We start from the raw sequence: 17,348 nt of genomic DNA on the forward strand, positions 1-17,348 counted from the left end.
ATTTTCTTGTCATTGTGAGACCCTCAGAATTGCTTCAGCTATCACGTTTCTGCAGTGGCGCGCAGATGAAGGTGATCATTTTCTGTGTGACATTGTGATGTGATAAAACATAGGTTCCATATGTAAGCATTTAAATAAAAATTCTAGAATGATTGACAAGCTGTAGATTGAAATTACTTTGCTGTGCTAGATATAGTTATGAGTTAGCTCCCAGTGATATGCACCTCTCCTCTGTCTTGAAAAAATAGCTATTCTTACTACAGCATTTTCAAAGATACCATCAAATCATACTTAAGGCCACTGGTGACATAGCTCCGTGATGAGTGTGTGCAGAAGTTCGTGCATCGGTATAAAAAATTCATGTGCTATGAAATAACTGACAATTCTGGTATAAGGTGTACACAGTATTTTATTACCTGTTGTTGTTAATAACAAGGTGGAAACACCTTTTTAGGTAGCCTATTATTTTAACACTTCAGGTAATAGAAAAGGTTTATGGTTTAGTATTGCCAGTATTAGTGTGTGTGGGTTTAATATTGGTAGAATCCTTGGAAAGCTGCTTGAACTTTAGGAAAAGATATGTATTACATTAAAACTGCCAATTTCCTAATTAGTTAGTTTCACTTGTCATTACGTGCCTACTATGAATGAATAAAAATCTTGGTAATTGCACTTTCGTTCCCATTACTGGTTTGTTTGAGTACTGACACTCTGTTCCACTATCTGTAGCATTTTCCATGTGGCTCTGCTCTTGTAGGAAAAAAGTGCCTAATTAAGAAAGCAGGTATTTAGTATTTGAATCCTGACTGATACTTTTGTTTTTAAAAATAAGCCCCTATTTAAGTTTGTGTGTCAAGTCCTTTTCATGAAATACACTGCATAACAAAAAAAGTGAAGCACCCAGAAGATGAGGATGAAACGAAGTGAAACTTCATGAGTTGAGAGGATATACAATGTTATTTCAGTGATTACAAATTGACTCAAGTTTACAAGGAACTTGGTAGTATGAGCCCAACATGATGTTGCAGCCTCTCCCCTGTGGCCCTTTCGTGGTCTGGATGCATGTATTGATTTAGTTGAGAAGCCACAGTGCCCTCTCCTGAGACAAGTTGGCCTACAACTGGTTCTTAAGATTCTGACTTCTGATACTATCACTAGCACAGTTTATGCCCGAAGTGATCCCACACGTGTTCTGTTCCAGACAGGTCTGGGGATTTTGGTGGCCACGGAAGAATCACACCATCATGAAGGCAGTTCATAGGGCTTTGTGTGAATGTGCATAGTTCCTTTGGAAAGTTGCACCTAAATACATTTGCATGAGAGGCAAGGATGAGGACATAGGATGTCTGTTACTTCCAATTGTGCTGTGAGACTTCCCTCAATCATTATGAGCCATGACCGGAAGCCATACACAATGGCTCCCGACACCATGACGCAACGAATAATACCGCTGTCTCTCTCCAAAAAGTTGGAAGAAGGGACCTCTCCAGGTCACAGCTATACTGGGCAACAATGTTCGTCTGGGGTAGTGCAGAATGGTGGGTTCATTGCTGAACACACTGTGACACCGTCAGCAGTCCTTGCTTCCAGATCACGGTACCTGTCCAACATATGGGATAGTAATTCACTATTTTGTCTGCTACTAGTCTCCAACCAGTGGTTTGGTTTGAGACAGAATGTTGCTGGGAGTTCTTGGTTGTCAGGGTTCACGGTCCCAGAACAAAGGAAGTCATTGGCTACTGATAGGACGAGAATGTTATATAAAAGTTTTATCTGTGTCACCAACTGATGAGAGAGAGATGCACACTACTAATGAATGGATGTTCCTGGCTAGTCAAAGAACAATGGAACTTTATTAACACAACACGTCAAGCAAGTTCAACATAAAGTAGGTTCGGAATAATCCATCTAAAGGATTGTCCAGATTTGATGTGAGAATGACACAATATACAGTAAAAGTTTCTTAGAAGATATAAACCATATCCTTAATGCTAGATGAAGTCAATGAATTGAGTCTGCTGGCATGCTCTAATAGGGTATCATAATGTAGCCCGTGGTGTATGCACTCGAGGTGAGTTGACAGTCGGGATGCGGTATAGCCCAGAGTGTACTGCGCACTCAGCAAATGAAACTCTTATTGAGGAACTGTGTAATGTTTGGCATTCAACCCAGAGAATAGTGAACTCCCAGTGGTTGTGTTGCTGGTGTACAGGAACGACGGTACATTGCTATTTGATTGGTGGCTGAATCACAGGTGACACCCAAGATAACAGCCTGAGGTGGTGCAGTTGTTAGTACACTGCACTTACGTTAAGGAGAAAGACAGTTCAGATTTAGATTTTCTGTAATTTTGCAAAATCACCCCAGGTAAATTCTAGGATGGTTCTTTTGAAAAGGGGAAGGTGGATTTCCTTCCCCATCATTTCATAATCTGAGCTTGTACTCCATCTCTAATTATTTCACTTCTGCTGGGATGTTAAGCTCTAATCTTCCTTCTGCCCTTCACAAATCTGGATAATGCACGATTCAACCAGATGGCTAAATGGAGACCCAGAGTGCGGTTCCTTTCAAACTCTGTCAGGTGCTGATGATGCTGTTACACATAGGCGGCATCTCCATGATCTTCAAAGTGACCTCTCAGCTTCTGACACTGTTCACACCCCTTATATACCGGAGCAGACTTATCAACAACACTTAACATGAACAACACTAATGCTCTCTGTTGGCCATTGTACCTGTCACAGAGAATTGCAGCTCTATGTATTTAGATAGTTGCTGATCATGTGTACAGGTATTAAGTTATATTGACATCTGCCATGTCTTCTGGGTGCTTCACTTTTTTGGTCTGCTGGTGTATATTGATTCACTGTGTATTAAATCCATAAGAAAATAATTTTATTTTCATACTGTTAACATGTGTGTTACCTGAAAACATTATCTGCACTTAGATGTTGAAGGGTGAGGGGGGAGGGGAGCAATTTTGGTCTCATTTTGTTCACTGTTTCCTGTCATCACCAATTTTTTTCAGGTTTTTCCAGTCCTGCATCTTTGCAGCCATGGTAAATGTAAAAAAGGACGGACTACAAAGTACTGTTGTTGATAGAGTACAAGGGCTGCCCGGACATTCATCTAAAGTTGCCACTTTCTCATCGAAGGTAAATGATGCATGCAATAAAATTTTAATATAGTTTTTAGGAAATTTGATATTTATATTTCTCCTTACCATATTCCTATATTAAATCGAAACCCTTTTTTCGGTGCTGCATATTGCTGTTTATTTTGATTAATGTTGTTTTTTGCTAGTGATGCTCATGTTTACAATTACATTATCTCATGTTAAAACATTTCTGTTGAACTTCATGGTCATCTCCATTCTTGCAGGGAAAATCATTCTGGTGCCACAGCTGATGATAATGTTTCTGGAAATAACCTGTCCACAGGTATAGTTGAATTCTTTATTTGGTCACAGCCAATTCTGAAAAAAAAATCTCATTTTCAAAAGATTGACATCATCATCATCAAACATCATTAATGATTGTAGATAGTTCACAAAAATAATGGAAATGAAGTCTGAAATTACATATGTAGAAAGTACACAAAAAAATGGAAATGAAGTCTGAAATTACTTACGGCTGTTAAACAAAACTACATTTTCCATCATGTTAACAGTAATAAGCAGGAGCTGATCGAAGACAATATAATGAGGCTTAGCCTTGAAACTGGTTGTGACAAAATAAAGAAGCCAACTTCAGCTGTGGAATATTTATTTCCTGGAATATTTCTATCGAAGTAACTGTTTGCCCAGACATTGATTTTGAAAGAAATAAGAAAATATTCATTATCTTCTTAGTTATATTTTGACCACATGCAGTCTTTTTTAAAAATTGTCTTATAAGGTAAACAGAGTTAATTGTATCTCCTGTTTATGTAACAGTTTGTACTGTATTTATAAAATGCTTTATTGTCTACTAAAAATGGTGCAGATAAGATAATGAGAAATATCTAAAATTGCCACTTTTGTTCTAAGCATGATGGTTACCTATAAAACCAATAAATATGTATTCATTCTCTTACAAAATACCATGCTTGAATCATCTGATACCCAGAAACAATTACTTTTTTAAAAGTTTTGTCTTGCGATGAGATCAGCACTACTGCAAACCTTTCTCATATCTCCTAAAATAATCCATTTATATCTGTGATGAACTTGCTAATTTTCCAATAAGTGAAAAAATTGTTTTGTAGTTTCATTTTGTATGACCCTGGGTACATTTGCTAGTAGTTAGTATCTATTACACACTCTGCTACTCTGCAAACTGTAGATTAGGTCTGTATGTATGGTAGCACAGGAGGCAAGTTTGTGTCAGTGCTGTAATTTACCTGATCTCGGATGAAACTATCCCTTCCATGGGTTCGTTTATCCTTCCTTTCTCCTATTCACACATAAATTCAGGTACAACCCATCTTATAAATTTTTCAATTTTATTTCCAGTTTCTGTCCCTTCTCCCTTACACCTACTAATTTTGAAAATTTCTCCATAGGATAGTGACCTTATCAGTCTATATAAAACACCAGTTTTGTGTCTCCTCCTTTTATATCATTTCCTCTGTTTCTCACTATGCATTTATTTCTATATGATTCAGATATTTCACTCTGAGCGTTCTCTCTCATGCACATGTTTTTGTTCATCAAGAACCTATTTTCTGTTACTAGATTGTAACGTCATGATGTGTTTGTTATTGTAGATCATCACATAGTTACAAACCACTAACTTGAGAGAGAGAGAGAGAGAGAGAGAGAGAGAGAGAGAGAGAGAGAGAGAGAGAGAACTGTAGACGTAATGATTTGTTGCTTTGTTCTTACCTTTAGATTAACGAAGACTGCTTATACAGGATGAGTAACCTAAAACTTGCACCACAGATATTGATGAAATGGAAAGTGCTATTGATGCATGGATTTCTCAGAATGAATTGGTAGTCAGGGGCTCATATTGTTAGCCAATTGACAGATTCTAGTAATACAGGGTGTTCCATTTATCTGATGATCACATGCCTGGGCATGGCAGACTGGCCATGGAAGCTGCGCCTGACAGTCGGATGGGTCCTACAGGACCACTGTATGCCCCCCCCCCCCCCTCCTCCCTTTTTTTGTGGGTTTCAGGCTGAGGGCCATACAGAAATACGCACCTTGTCAGCCAGTGTCATTCGATCGGTGAAACAAGCATCATGTGTGTGTAACAGTGAAGTTTGCAAAGGCAACAATGGCAAGAGTGAATTATTTAATTCCACCATGAGTGTTTACTTACAATTCGTATGTGTCTACAGAGTCCGCTCATACTGTTCGAAGATAGTTTGAACAGAAGTTTCCAAGTGTTTGAGTGCAGAGTCGTGATGCAGTTTACAAAGTAGTGAATAAATTTCATGAAACAAGAAGTGTTCAAGACAAGAAGTGTAAACGACAATGTACAGTGCTCGCAGAAGCTCATCTCTATGACATTGCATACCACCTGGAAAATTCCCCTAAAAAGTCTCTCAGAATTGTTTTGCAGCCAACACAAAGATCCTGCACCTCTGTACAAAGAGGCGCCAAGCTGCTTGACCTAAGACCCAATAAAGTATCAGTTGTACCTGACGATCCTGCGCTCAGGGTTAAGTTTGTGAATGTGTTTTAAGACAATTTCATGAGGGTGAAATGGATCATTACCTCATTCTGTTTTCAGATGAGGCTTGGTTCCATTTTCATGAGTATGTTAATTCCCAAAACTGTTGACATTGGAGTGCAAATTCTTCATGAGGAACCCCTCATGATCAGAAAACAGGGGTGTGGTGCAACAGTTAGTGGGACAGAAAAATAGGACCCCTTTTTTTTTGCAATGACAGTTACAAGAGAAAGTTACATGCAAAACATTTTGCGACCTATTTTAACAAACTGGGTGAAAGAGAATGAAGCTTCACATTTTTTCAACAGGATTCAGCAGGGGCCAATACGGCCAATGTTTCTTTGAATGCAGTTAATGATGTGTTTGATGAAAGAGTGATTAGTAACACAGTCCGGCTCACTATAAGTCCTGATTTAACTCCCTGCCAGTTTTATTTGTGGGGTGCACTGAAGGACAAAGTGTACACAACAAATCCTCACACAATAGAGGAACTCGAGGATAATATCGACGAATCAGTATGTACGAGAGCTGATGGGGACTCCTTTGTCTCGATGAAATCTTAGTTTTTTGTAGAACATTCAGAGGAAGAGTTTGTGGAGGTGGACGGCTTGTGCAAAATGCGGTCAGTCAGTCTTGATAAAAACAGCATCCTCTCCTCAGTCATGGCATTACTCACTTGCGACAAGCTGGGGGATGTTTCCATTACCATTGCACTTCGTAATAACTTAAATATGGTCCAGGGTATTATATTCCAAAGGGACCTTCTTTTGCAGTCCGATGACAAGTTGCATGCCAACTTAGAGTGATGAGAATTCATTTTGTCCGGCGCGTCCATCAGGGTCTGAGGGATAATCAGGTTTCCACCGGTGCCATCGTCTTGACTTTTGATTGTGACACATTACTCGAGGAGGTCAAAGAGATGGTCTATTGCTGTGATATCGAGCCGTATATCCCTCCCCCAATGTGGTGCTTTAAGTGCTGGAAGTTCGGGCATATATCTTCCCACTGTATTTCCAGCATCACATGTCGAGATTGTGGACGTACATTCCATCCCAATACTCCATATGCCCCACTTTCCATCTGTGTCAACTGTGGAGAACCTCATTCTCCTTGCTCACCAGAATGCAGGATTTTACAGCGAGAAAGGAAAATCATGGAATACAAGACCCTGGACCGACTGACCTACACTGAGGCCAAGAGGAAATTTGAGTACTTACATCTTGTGGCTATGACCTCCTCTTATGCCGCAGCTATGAGAACAGTTGTAGCCCCATCAGTTCCATGAGGTCCAGTCGGCTCTCAGAGCCGGAAGACTACACCTGCCCACTTGATGGTGGGGGGCACTTCCCTCCCTGTTGTTCCTGCACCACCTACCTTGGGAACACTGTCCCCCCCAACCATCGGGGACACCAGTCCCCACTTCTTGGCCTGAGAAGCGTAAGTCTTCTTCAGCTCCTCTCACTGGGAAGGGGTCCCTTGGGCCACCCCCTTCCCAGGTTTCTGCTAGTGGGACAGATGACATCCGCCAGTGGCTGAAGCGCCCAAAAGCAGCTGGTCGTAGGGCTTCATTATCATCCTCAGTCCAGGATACTGAATTAGTGAAGCGCTCCCAGCCAGAGAAACCCAAGAATCAGCGAGAGAAATCCAGAAATAAGATCACCCAAGACCAAGGGAATTGTGGTGGCACCCACACCACTGCTGCCTACAAGCTCTGCGTCTGAGATGATGTGAACATTCTGGCATCCACTGAGGACTTAGATCTCACCAGACCCTCAGACACAATGAATATAGCCTGTTCAGGAAATAAGTCGGCAGCAGCAGATGACCCTGAGGCATAGACTGCGTCATTGAGTGTTTCATGCCTTCCCAGTCTTACGATCACGTCATCCTCCACCCCTGTCCTTCGCAGCTACAGGGGATATCACAAGAACCATAGCGAATATAGTAGTGTGTCAGGTGGAGTTTGAGTTTGTCCTGAACTCTGTATGTAGTGAACCTGTTGCCTTTCAAATTCCTCTTGTAGCTGTGGCTGTCAGGATATGGACGAAATAGGAAATAACTGTCCGCAATGTATATCTACCTCCAGATGGCGCAATACCCCTGAAAGTATTAGCTGCACTGATTGATCAGCTCCCTAAACCTTTCCTACTTTTGGGAGATTTTAAAATGCATAACCTTTTGTGTGGGGTGGCACCAAGCTTGCTGGCTGAGGTATGGAGGTAAAAAATTTACTGTCACTACTCAACTTCTGCCTCTTAAATACTGGGGCCACCACACATTTCACTGTTACTCATGGTAGTTACTTGGCCATTGATTTACCAATTTGCAGCCCAGGGCTTCTCCAATCTATCCACTGGAGAGCACATGACTACCTGTGTGGAAGTGACCACTTCCTCATCTTCCTGTCACTCTCCCGGCATCATACCCATGGACACCTACCCACGTGGGCTTTAAACAAGGCAGACTGTGTAGCCTTCACCTCTGCTCCCACCATTGAATCTCCCCCACGTGGTGCCATCGATGTTGTGATTGAGCAGGTCACTACAACAATAATTTCCATGGCAGAAAATGCCATCCCTCTTTCTCTTGGGTGCCCCCAGTGAAAGACAGTTCCTTGGTGGTCACCAGAAGTCACGAAGGCAATTAAAGAGCATCGGCAAGCTCTAGTGTGACATAAACGGCACCCTTCCCTAGAGCACCTAATAGCCTTTAAGCGGCTCTGTGCCTATGTTCGCCTGCTTATAAAACAATGGAAACAGGAGTGTTTGGAGAGGTACATGTCTGGACGAAGATCAGACGTCTTTTTAGGTACCAGACACCAACAGTTGTCCCTGGCGTTAACATGAATGGCGTGCTCTCTACCGATGCAAACACAATTGCTGAGCACTTTGCTGAGCCTCTGCATCAGAGAACTCCCCCCCCCCCCCCCCCCCAGCCTTTCACACCCTCAAATGGTGGATGAAACAGAAAGTTCTCTCGTTCACTACATGCCACAGTGAAAACTATAATGCCCAATTTACAGAGTGGGAGCTGCAGAGCACCCTTGCACATTTCTCCAACACATCTCCTGGGCTGGATCAGATCCACAGTCAGATGATTAAACCTCTCTTATCTACTGCAAGCGGTATCTACTCGTCATCTTCAACCGGATGTGGTGCATTGGCATCTTTGGGAGAGCACCGTCATTCCGGTGCTAAAACCCGGTAAAAATCCGCTTGATGTGGATAGCCCTTCAGCCTCCACCAACATTCACTGTAAGTTGCTGAAACGCATGGTGTGTCGGTGGTTGGGTTGGGTTGGGTCCTGGAGTCACGTGGCCTACTGGCTTCATGTCAGGGCGGCTTCCACCAGGGTCATTCTACCACTGATAGTCTTGTGTACCTCGAATCTACCATCCGAACAGCCTTTTCCAGACACCAACACCTGTTTGCCGTCTTTTTTGACTTACGTAAAGCATACAACACGACCTGGCGACATCATATCCTTGCCATGTTGGAATGATTGGGGTCTCCAGGGCCCACTCTTGATTTTTATCCAGAATTTCCTGTCGCCATTAATTGCCTAGCAGCAGCTGTAGTGCCATTGGTCTCCCCTTCTCTGTATGCGGATGACTTCTGCATTTTCTAGCCCACGGCTTCCAGTTTTCAGCCGCGAAATCGTGTGTCGTGCACTTCTGCCGGCATCGTGCTGTTCATCTGGAACCAGAACTTTATCTTAATGATGATCCACTCACTGTAGTGGAGACATATCAATTCTTAGGACTGGTTTTCGGTGCCCGATTGACTTGGCTACCTCACATTCGTCAGCTTAAACGGGAGTGCTGGCAGCACTTCTCTGCGGCCTGAGCAAAACCAGCTTGGGTGCAAATAGCTCTATGCTGCTGCAGCTCTACAGGGCCATTGTTCAATCGCGCCTTGACTATGGGAGTCTGGTTTACGGTTTGGCAGCACCCTCAGCATTGCGTTTACTCGGGCCAGTGCACCACTGTGGCATTCACCTAGCAATGTTAGCTTTTAGAATGAGTCTGGTGACTAGTGTCCTGGTAGAGGCGGGATTCCCGCCATTGTGGAACTGCTCATCAGTTATGTTGCACACATTCGTAGTTCTCCTGAGCAGCTGAACTACCATCTCCTTTTCCCAGCCGTGGCAGTTCGTCTCCCACATAAGGGGCCCAGGTCAGGGATCAAAATTGCGGTTCACGTGCAATCCCTTCTCTCCAAACTGGAGTCCTTCCCTTTACCAACTCTACTTGAGGTCCATTTACATACATGTCCATGGTGTACACCTCGGCTGAAGTTTCGTCTGGACCTTTTGCATGGCCCTAAGGACTCCGTTAACCCTGCCACTGTCGCTTTCTCTCAACTCTTGACGTGTTCCAGAGCTCTAAAGTTGTTTACACCAATGGCCCAATGGCTGACATTAATGTTGGCTTCTTCTAAGTCCACAGTGGCCATATTGAACAGCATTCCTTGCCTGCTGACTGCAGTATACTCATTGCAGAGGTTGTGGCCATATCCCGTGCACTTGAGTACATCCGTTCCTGTTATGGTGAGTCGTTTCTTCTGTTCTGCCTCCCTGAGCACCTTACAAGCTATCAACCAGTGCTCCCCCCCCCCCCCCCCCCCCCTCCATCGTCATTCAGTGGTGTTTGTGTGGACCCCAGGACACGTCAGAACCCCAGGCAATGAACTTGCTGACAGGCTGGCCAAGCAGGCTACGTGGAAACCCGTCCTGGTGATGAGCATCTCTGAAACTGACCTGCATTCTGTCTTAACGAAGCAAGGTTTTTCGTCTTTGGGAGATGGAGTGGCATAACAGTATGCACAACAAACTGTGTCATTAAGGAGACTGCGAATGTGTGGAAGTCTTCCCTGCAGGTTTCTTTATAGGAATCAGTTGTTCTTTGTTGGCTCCACATTGGCCATACGAGACTCTCACATGGTTACCTCCTCCGTCAAGGGGACCAACCTCAGTATCGCTGTGGCTCCCAAATGATAGTCGTCCCTCTCTTGCTGGACTGCCCACTTTTAGCCACTATGCGCCGGACTTTTACTTTTCCAGTATCCTACCTTTGGTGTTGGGCAAAATGCCTCAACAGCAGCTTTAGTTTTATGTTTTATTCGTGAGGGTTGGTTTTATCAATTGATCGGACTTTTAGCACTTGTCCTTTGTCCTCCTGTGTCCTCCACCATGGAGCTTTTAGGGTGGAGGTTTTAATGTGTTGCAGAGTGCTGGATTCTCCTTTCTTATTCTCATGGTCAGACACTAGATCGCGTGTTCTTTCTTAATTTTAATCTCTTCTCCCTGTTTCGTGCGTGTCTGTGGTTTTCCCATCCTGTTTTGTCCATTGTAGTGTTTGTTGTCCTTCTGTCATTCTTGTGAGGTTTCCTTCCTCCTGACGTATGTCGTTTTTATTTTCTTCTTTCCCTTGGGTAATTGTTCCACTGGGAACAAGGGACCAATGACCTCACAGTTTGGTCCCTCTCCTCCCCCCCCCCCTTTTTAAACCAACCAACCAACCAACCCACCCACCCCCTTCAACCTGTAGCATGGCAGGTTCCATTGCCTCTGACCCAATGTCACCACTGGTGACTGGCACAATCTCCTCATGTTTAACAAAAAACTTATATTCCTTACCTCTTGCAACACCCACTTACTGCACACTCCATCTTTGCATGTATATTCATTGTATCTAATTTTACCAGGAATGCTTTTAGGTGGACTTAGAGTTCCCATTTGCATTTAAAGGCTTCTTTCCATGTCTTGCTGACTTGCTGACAGGCTGGCCAAGCAGGCTACGTGGAAACCCCTCCTGGTGATGAGCATCTCTGAAACTGACCTGCATTCTGTCTTAACGAAGCAAGGTTTTTCGTCTTTGGGAGATGGAGTGGCATAACAGTATGCACAACAAACTGTGTCATTAAAAATCTACTGCTGATACCTTCCATTGTGTGGTTCTCTTTGGCTGGCAGAACAGCCGTCCACACCTGTAACAATCCATGTTCGCAGAAAATACCCCACGTCTGTCTAATACCCCTGTTGATATGTTAGATTCTTCGCATTCAGTCACTAACCTAATAGCAGAATACGGATCCTTTGCTGCACCTATACGCACCCCTCTTGACATGTATGACAACAACTTCCTCAAAAAGCATTGAGCACCGTCTACTCAGCTTCTTGTAATGAAATTGCATTTGCTGTGCCCCAAACTCATATGTGTGTTCATTAACTTTCAAACAATGGAAATCCAGCAAGGAATATCAACAATGTAAGAAAAGACACATAGCTACTTACCATAAAGAAGATCTATCAAGTTGCAGACTGGCAGAGATTACCACCATCTCCAGCATCTTGGACCAGAATACAATTGTCACGTGGGATGCAAGCAGAAGCCTGGTGGGAGTGGGGAAGAGGAAGGGATAGTAGTTTACGGGTGGGGAGAGAGATGGCCACTGCCTGATGGAGTGTTCAGGAACTAGGCTAGGAAGGTCTCCTCTAGATGGACCATAAAAAGATCAGCATAGGATGATGCCATGCAGGTGCCCATGGCTGTGCTGTGGATTTGTTTGTATACCTTCCCTTCAAATAAGTAGTAGTTGTGTGTTAGGTTAAATTTAGTAAGGTGTATGGGGAATGAGGCAGCTGGTTTGGAGTCTGAAGAACGTTGGGACAGGTAGTGTTCAGTAGTGGTAAGGCCATTGTGTGAGGGATGTTGTTGTAGAGGGATGTACCATCAACATGACAAAACAGGGATCCAGGATGTAAAGGGTGGGGGATGGTGGTGAGTCGGTGAAGGAAGTGGTTGGTGTCTTTCACATGGGTTGGCTAGGCTGCAGATAATTGGTTGGAGGTGTTGGTTAGTGAGAGCCGAAATTCTTTCAGTGGAGGCACAATAATCAGCTACAATGGGGTATTCAGGATTGTTGAGTTTGCGAATTTTGGGGAGCGTGTAAAAGTAAAGTTGAATGTGCAGGGTGTCATAAGCCTGAGGAGGGAAATGAATTCAGGGGAGATGTTTGGGGGGGGGGGGGGCGCTAAGGCTTTAAGCAGGGATTGTGTGTTGGACTTCTGGGATGGGATCACTCTGGCAGGGTTTATAGACAGCAATGTCATTTATCAGTTTTCTTGCAATCATTACATAGCTTTTTATATTGGTATGATTACCAACCAGCTGTACACCAGGATGAACAGCCACCACAAATTGTGGCTAAGAGCAAAGTAGACCAACATGGGGCACAACATGCTGCTGAACATAACACACTTGATTTCAATGGCTGTTACACTACCCAAGCCATCTGGGTCATTCCCTCCACCACCAGCTTTTCTGACCTGAGCAGATGAGAGTTGTCCTTACAACAAATTCTCCGCTCCTGTAATTAATCCGGCATCAACCTATGATAACAAACTGTCTCCACACCCTCCACCCAACAGTTTCCACCCCCTCTGTCCTATCATCTCCTCCCCATTCTCATCTCTCACCCTGTTAATTGGCAGCCCACTGCTGATGCATTCACCTGCTTTTCCCCACTCCTCTCCCCCTCTCTTTCTCCCCCACCTCCCTGCCTCACAACCACCTGCCCCCTGATGGTGCACCTGTTGGTATCTAGTTCCTGCACACTCAAGCAGACAGTGTTCCTCTCTCTGTCTCACCCATACGCTACTATCCTTACCCCTTCCCCACCCTGCCAGACTGCTGCTTGCATCCCACATGATAGTTCTCGGAGATGCTGGAGGTGGTAGTTGTTTGTGCGTGAGGTGTGTGTGAATGGTGCATGTCTCACTTCTTTACAGTAAGTAGCAACCTCTCTCTTTGTACATTTTTGTTCTTTAATTTTACTTATCATGTCTGCAATATCTTACACAGTTTTGCCATGCCTCTTCACAACAGTGTTCAACTGCTCCTGAAAATATATCACACTATTCTGTTTTTACATATTTGCAAACACCCCTTTTCCATCTGTTCAAAATTTCTGCATTCATTAGTGCCTGTGTGTGCTGTATGTACGTGTTCATGTCTCCCCTTAGTCGCAGTTTTGCTATTGAGTGTCTGTCATTGACTCCCATCCTCAGATGATTTTCGAAAACAAGGGAACAATTAATCCTGTGGGAGCTGGATTCACCTCTTGCTGTGGTACCTGAAGCCATGCAAACTGTTTATCACTAGCTATCACTTTCACATACAACTAAATTTTGTCAGCTGTGCCACCTATTCCAACAATATCCATACTGCCTGCAGCTCGTTAAACTTGGCGTGTCTGACTCTGCCATCACAACACTACTCTCCATTACACACAGTAAAGTAAAAAGGAATCATGGCTCCAAAAACTCATCACAAACTAGATTTTTTGTTTATCATGAGCCATCTACAATCTCTATTTTGGCCTTGCAGTGTGACCACACTGACAATACATATAATAGGCTAGAGGCACTGACTCCATGTGTGGCACAGTATGCCCAAGCAAGTTAGTGTGTACACCTTACAGACACCAGATACTACTCTCTGCAATTACTCCTAAACTCAGATAAGTCAGTTGGCTCCTCCATCCTTGACAAAGTAATTTTCAAGTTATGATCACGGTCACTCTTCACTTCAATGTCTATTACATCCTCCAAAAGATAACAAAGTGATACACCACTTGCTGCGCTGTGTTAACACCATAGGCTGTGGTCCAGACACCAGTTTGAGTGAAGATACCACCACTAATTCTGAAACCAAACTATAGTGCCCTCAGGGCAGGGAGGGGTGGCTTAGAGGCAGGATGGTGCAAACCGGTGGTAGAGGCAAGGTAGAAATGGGAAAAAGTTACCTGTTAAAACCGATACTGATATTTTAATTCTGAATAAATGTATTTTTCGGTATTCATTTGATCTATATTTATTAGGTTGTCTTTGTTTTCCCAATAACTGGGTAAAAAAACTGGTCTTTCAATTTGCCTTACAAGCAGTGCTGAAATTTTTGTATTTAAATAAAACTTTTTAAAAAAGAGTAATGTTTATTCATTAAATGTCCATTGGTTTGAAATATCTGGTTATTATTGAAAATGGGAAAAGTGATCAATGCTATTTTAAATAACTGCTGACAGCTGGAAAGAGCAATACATGGCATATGAAGAATTGGTACTGTATTGCTGATACAATAGTGTAATTGTTACCACATGGCTTGGTCTATTAATGCAGCTACATCTGTAACTGCATGCTTGACAAGCACCCGTGGACAAGCGTGCTTGCTCAAGCATGCTCGAATGTGTGTAGGATAAATTTGCCAAAGCATCAGGACTGTACAAGCAGCATGATGCTTGATCAAATTTCAATTATGCATGATTGTGCGTATGTACCAAGAATAGGGAGGCTTGTGCAAGCCTTCATTAGTGATATGATTTCATTTTTATTTGGTAATGTTAAATTACACTCTACAGAGGCCGTACTGTAATGTAGGGCAAAGGAAAGTTAAAAATTAAAATGTTACATGAAGAAATAGAGAAGGAAGTTAAAGTGGCTGTTTGGTCAACACTGGAGGTCATGAGAGCCCAGAGCACCAGTGTGAATATGTTTCAGTTGAGTGGATGGTGTAGTGGTTGCGGTCTCACCTGTTTCAGGATAAGGTAAAACTTGGTTTTTCCTATAATCCTATGGGCCATTTTGGCCCATGTGTCATGCAATAGTAGTGTTTCATCCCATGGAATTCTTTACAGAAGAGTCTTTAAGAGACAGGAGTAGTGTCTTCACAAAACTCTGTAGAATAGTCTTTGTACTACACTGCTCTGCTCATATGAGCGACAAAAACGTTTTCCCACAATCTCTGCTGGAGTAGTGGCTACCAGATACAGGTATTTTAGCTGAAAAAAAATTATAGACCACCTGTGTTCTTTATTTTATTACTTTTTGAATGTGACAGTCTGCCGTCCTTTTGGACTAGTTTTGACAAATCTTCCAGTATCTTTAAAAAGCATGAACTCCAAATATCAGTTTTCCCGTTCTTCATAGTTTGGTGTTACACAAGTGCTTGACTGAATTGATTATTTTCATTTTGGATTCCCTTCAACTGACTTCAACAATCAAGCAACACAGCAACTCTTCTGTTGCAGTATTTCATCTTCCAGTACGTACCCAAAATTTTCTCATGAACTATGTTGAAATTTTGCAGTGAAGAGTGTGCCCACAACAGTTGAGCTGCAGTACTTACATATTGTTTAGTGTTGTCATAAAACATTATTCACACTACTCACATTGTTTTAGTACAAGGTTAAGTGCATCAAAGTTATTTAACTACATGTTCTGTAGATTATTTGAATGTTTTTTACAAAATGATGTGGAACGAATCAGTTTACTGTATGGGATATGTATACATAATTAGCTTTAACATTAATGAACATATTATTTTTCAGTCCTATTCATTCATGCAACTACACTTAAAAATTAGTTCATTTATTTATAAGCTATCAATTTTTGAATAAAAAGTTTGTGTAGAATGGAAAAAAATATTCAGAAAAAATGGTTTTAATTTAAATTTTAAACTTTCTTTGCTACCAACCAGACTTTTGATGTTATTGGGGAAGTATTCAGAGATTTTCATTGATGCATATTGAAGTGCTTTATGGTCCATTGACGGCTTTATTAGTTGGTAACAAAGGTAATTTTTTATTGTGATGATGTAGGTACTGACATTGATAGCCTTCTGAAATTGTGATGTATTGTTTGTGATGAATTTCATTAGGGAATATACGTGTTGTAAAGGTGTAGTTAAAATTCCAAGCTTCTTGAAGAGCTACCTGCGAGATAACTTTGAGTGAACATCAATGTTATGGTTACCTCTCATTTTCTTGCAGTCAATGTGTTTGTCTAAGTGATGTGTTAACCCAGAAAATTGTTCCATAAGACATCATTAAGTGGAGATATGCAAAATATGTTACAAAGGTGATTGATTTACCCTATTCCTAATTGATCATTCTCACCATTGCAGTAGAATGTGGGTTAAGTCTCTAGCAGTAGGACATAACTTCTTATATCCTGTACAGAATCTGTCTTCATGAACTTCATTTGAGTGCCACAGTTATATAACGCGTGATAGACCAGGAATGGAGATTACATCTGTCTACCCTCATGTAGCCGTTGTTTTCATCTGTATATTCGTGATGCTAACTAATTTATTTACTTTTGGGTGTAACACACATCTTGTAGCAGATACGTATATTAATTTCTGTATTTTCGTGTCAGATGAAATTCCTGAATTAATTTTTTACAGCTTCACACAAATGGTGACAGCAAACAAAGACAGAGGAGTTCCTTGATGTATGGTTAAGCAGTCATAATTAATTTTAACATTGGACTGTCTTTCTGACGTGCTTATGAGATAACCATACGCAAGGTATGAAAACATTTAAAAGATGCTGAACTGAAAATGACTGGCTGTCGAACTGTTTCTTATAGCACATCACAGTTTAGTTTTACAGCCAGACAGGAGCAATGATTCTTTTAAGCAAAACAGAATTAATAATATTTCACCAACAAGTAACCAAAACTGTGGAGCTAGAGGATTTTGCAAGATCCACTCAAAGAATTTGTAAAGAACCTGAATCCTTGAGGCAATTTTTGTTTATGAAATCTCCCCACCCTCCTTCATTGTACCACTGTGTTGTTTCTGTGTTCTGTGGAATTTTCTGCGCAATTGAGAGGGACCAGTGACATAAG

At 42.2% G+C, this 17,348-nt stretch overlaps 1 protein-coding gene across 3 annotated transcripts in view; it reads left to right on the top strand.

Moving 5' to 3' along the window:
- The window catches only part of LOC126282272 (Hermansky-Pudlak syndrome 5 protein homolog), an 83,357-nt gene that overhangs the window by 57,917 nt on the left and 8,092 nt on the right, over positions 1–17,348 (top strand). For all 3 annotated transcript variants that reach the window (XM_049981883.1, XM_049981884.1, XM_049981885.1), the window contains one exon: positions 3,029–3,155. In XM_049981883.1, the coding sequence (XP_049837840.1) occupies positions 3,029–3,155 (127 nt within the window). The remainder of the gene's footprint in view (positions 1–3,028; positions 3,156–17,348) is intronic.

Source organism: Schistocerca gregaria, chromosome 7, assembly GCF_023897955.1.
Source record: "Schistocerca gregaria isolate iqSchGreg1 chromosome 7, iqSchGreg1.2, whole genome shotgun sequence".
NCBI classification, from domain to species: domain Eukaryota; kingdom Metazoa; phylum Arthropoda; class Insecta; order Orthoptera; family Acrididae; genus Schistocerca; species Schistocerca gregaria.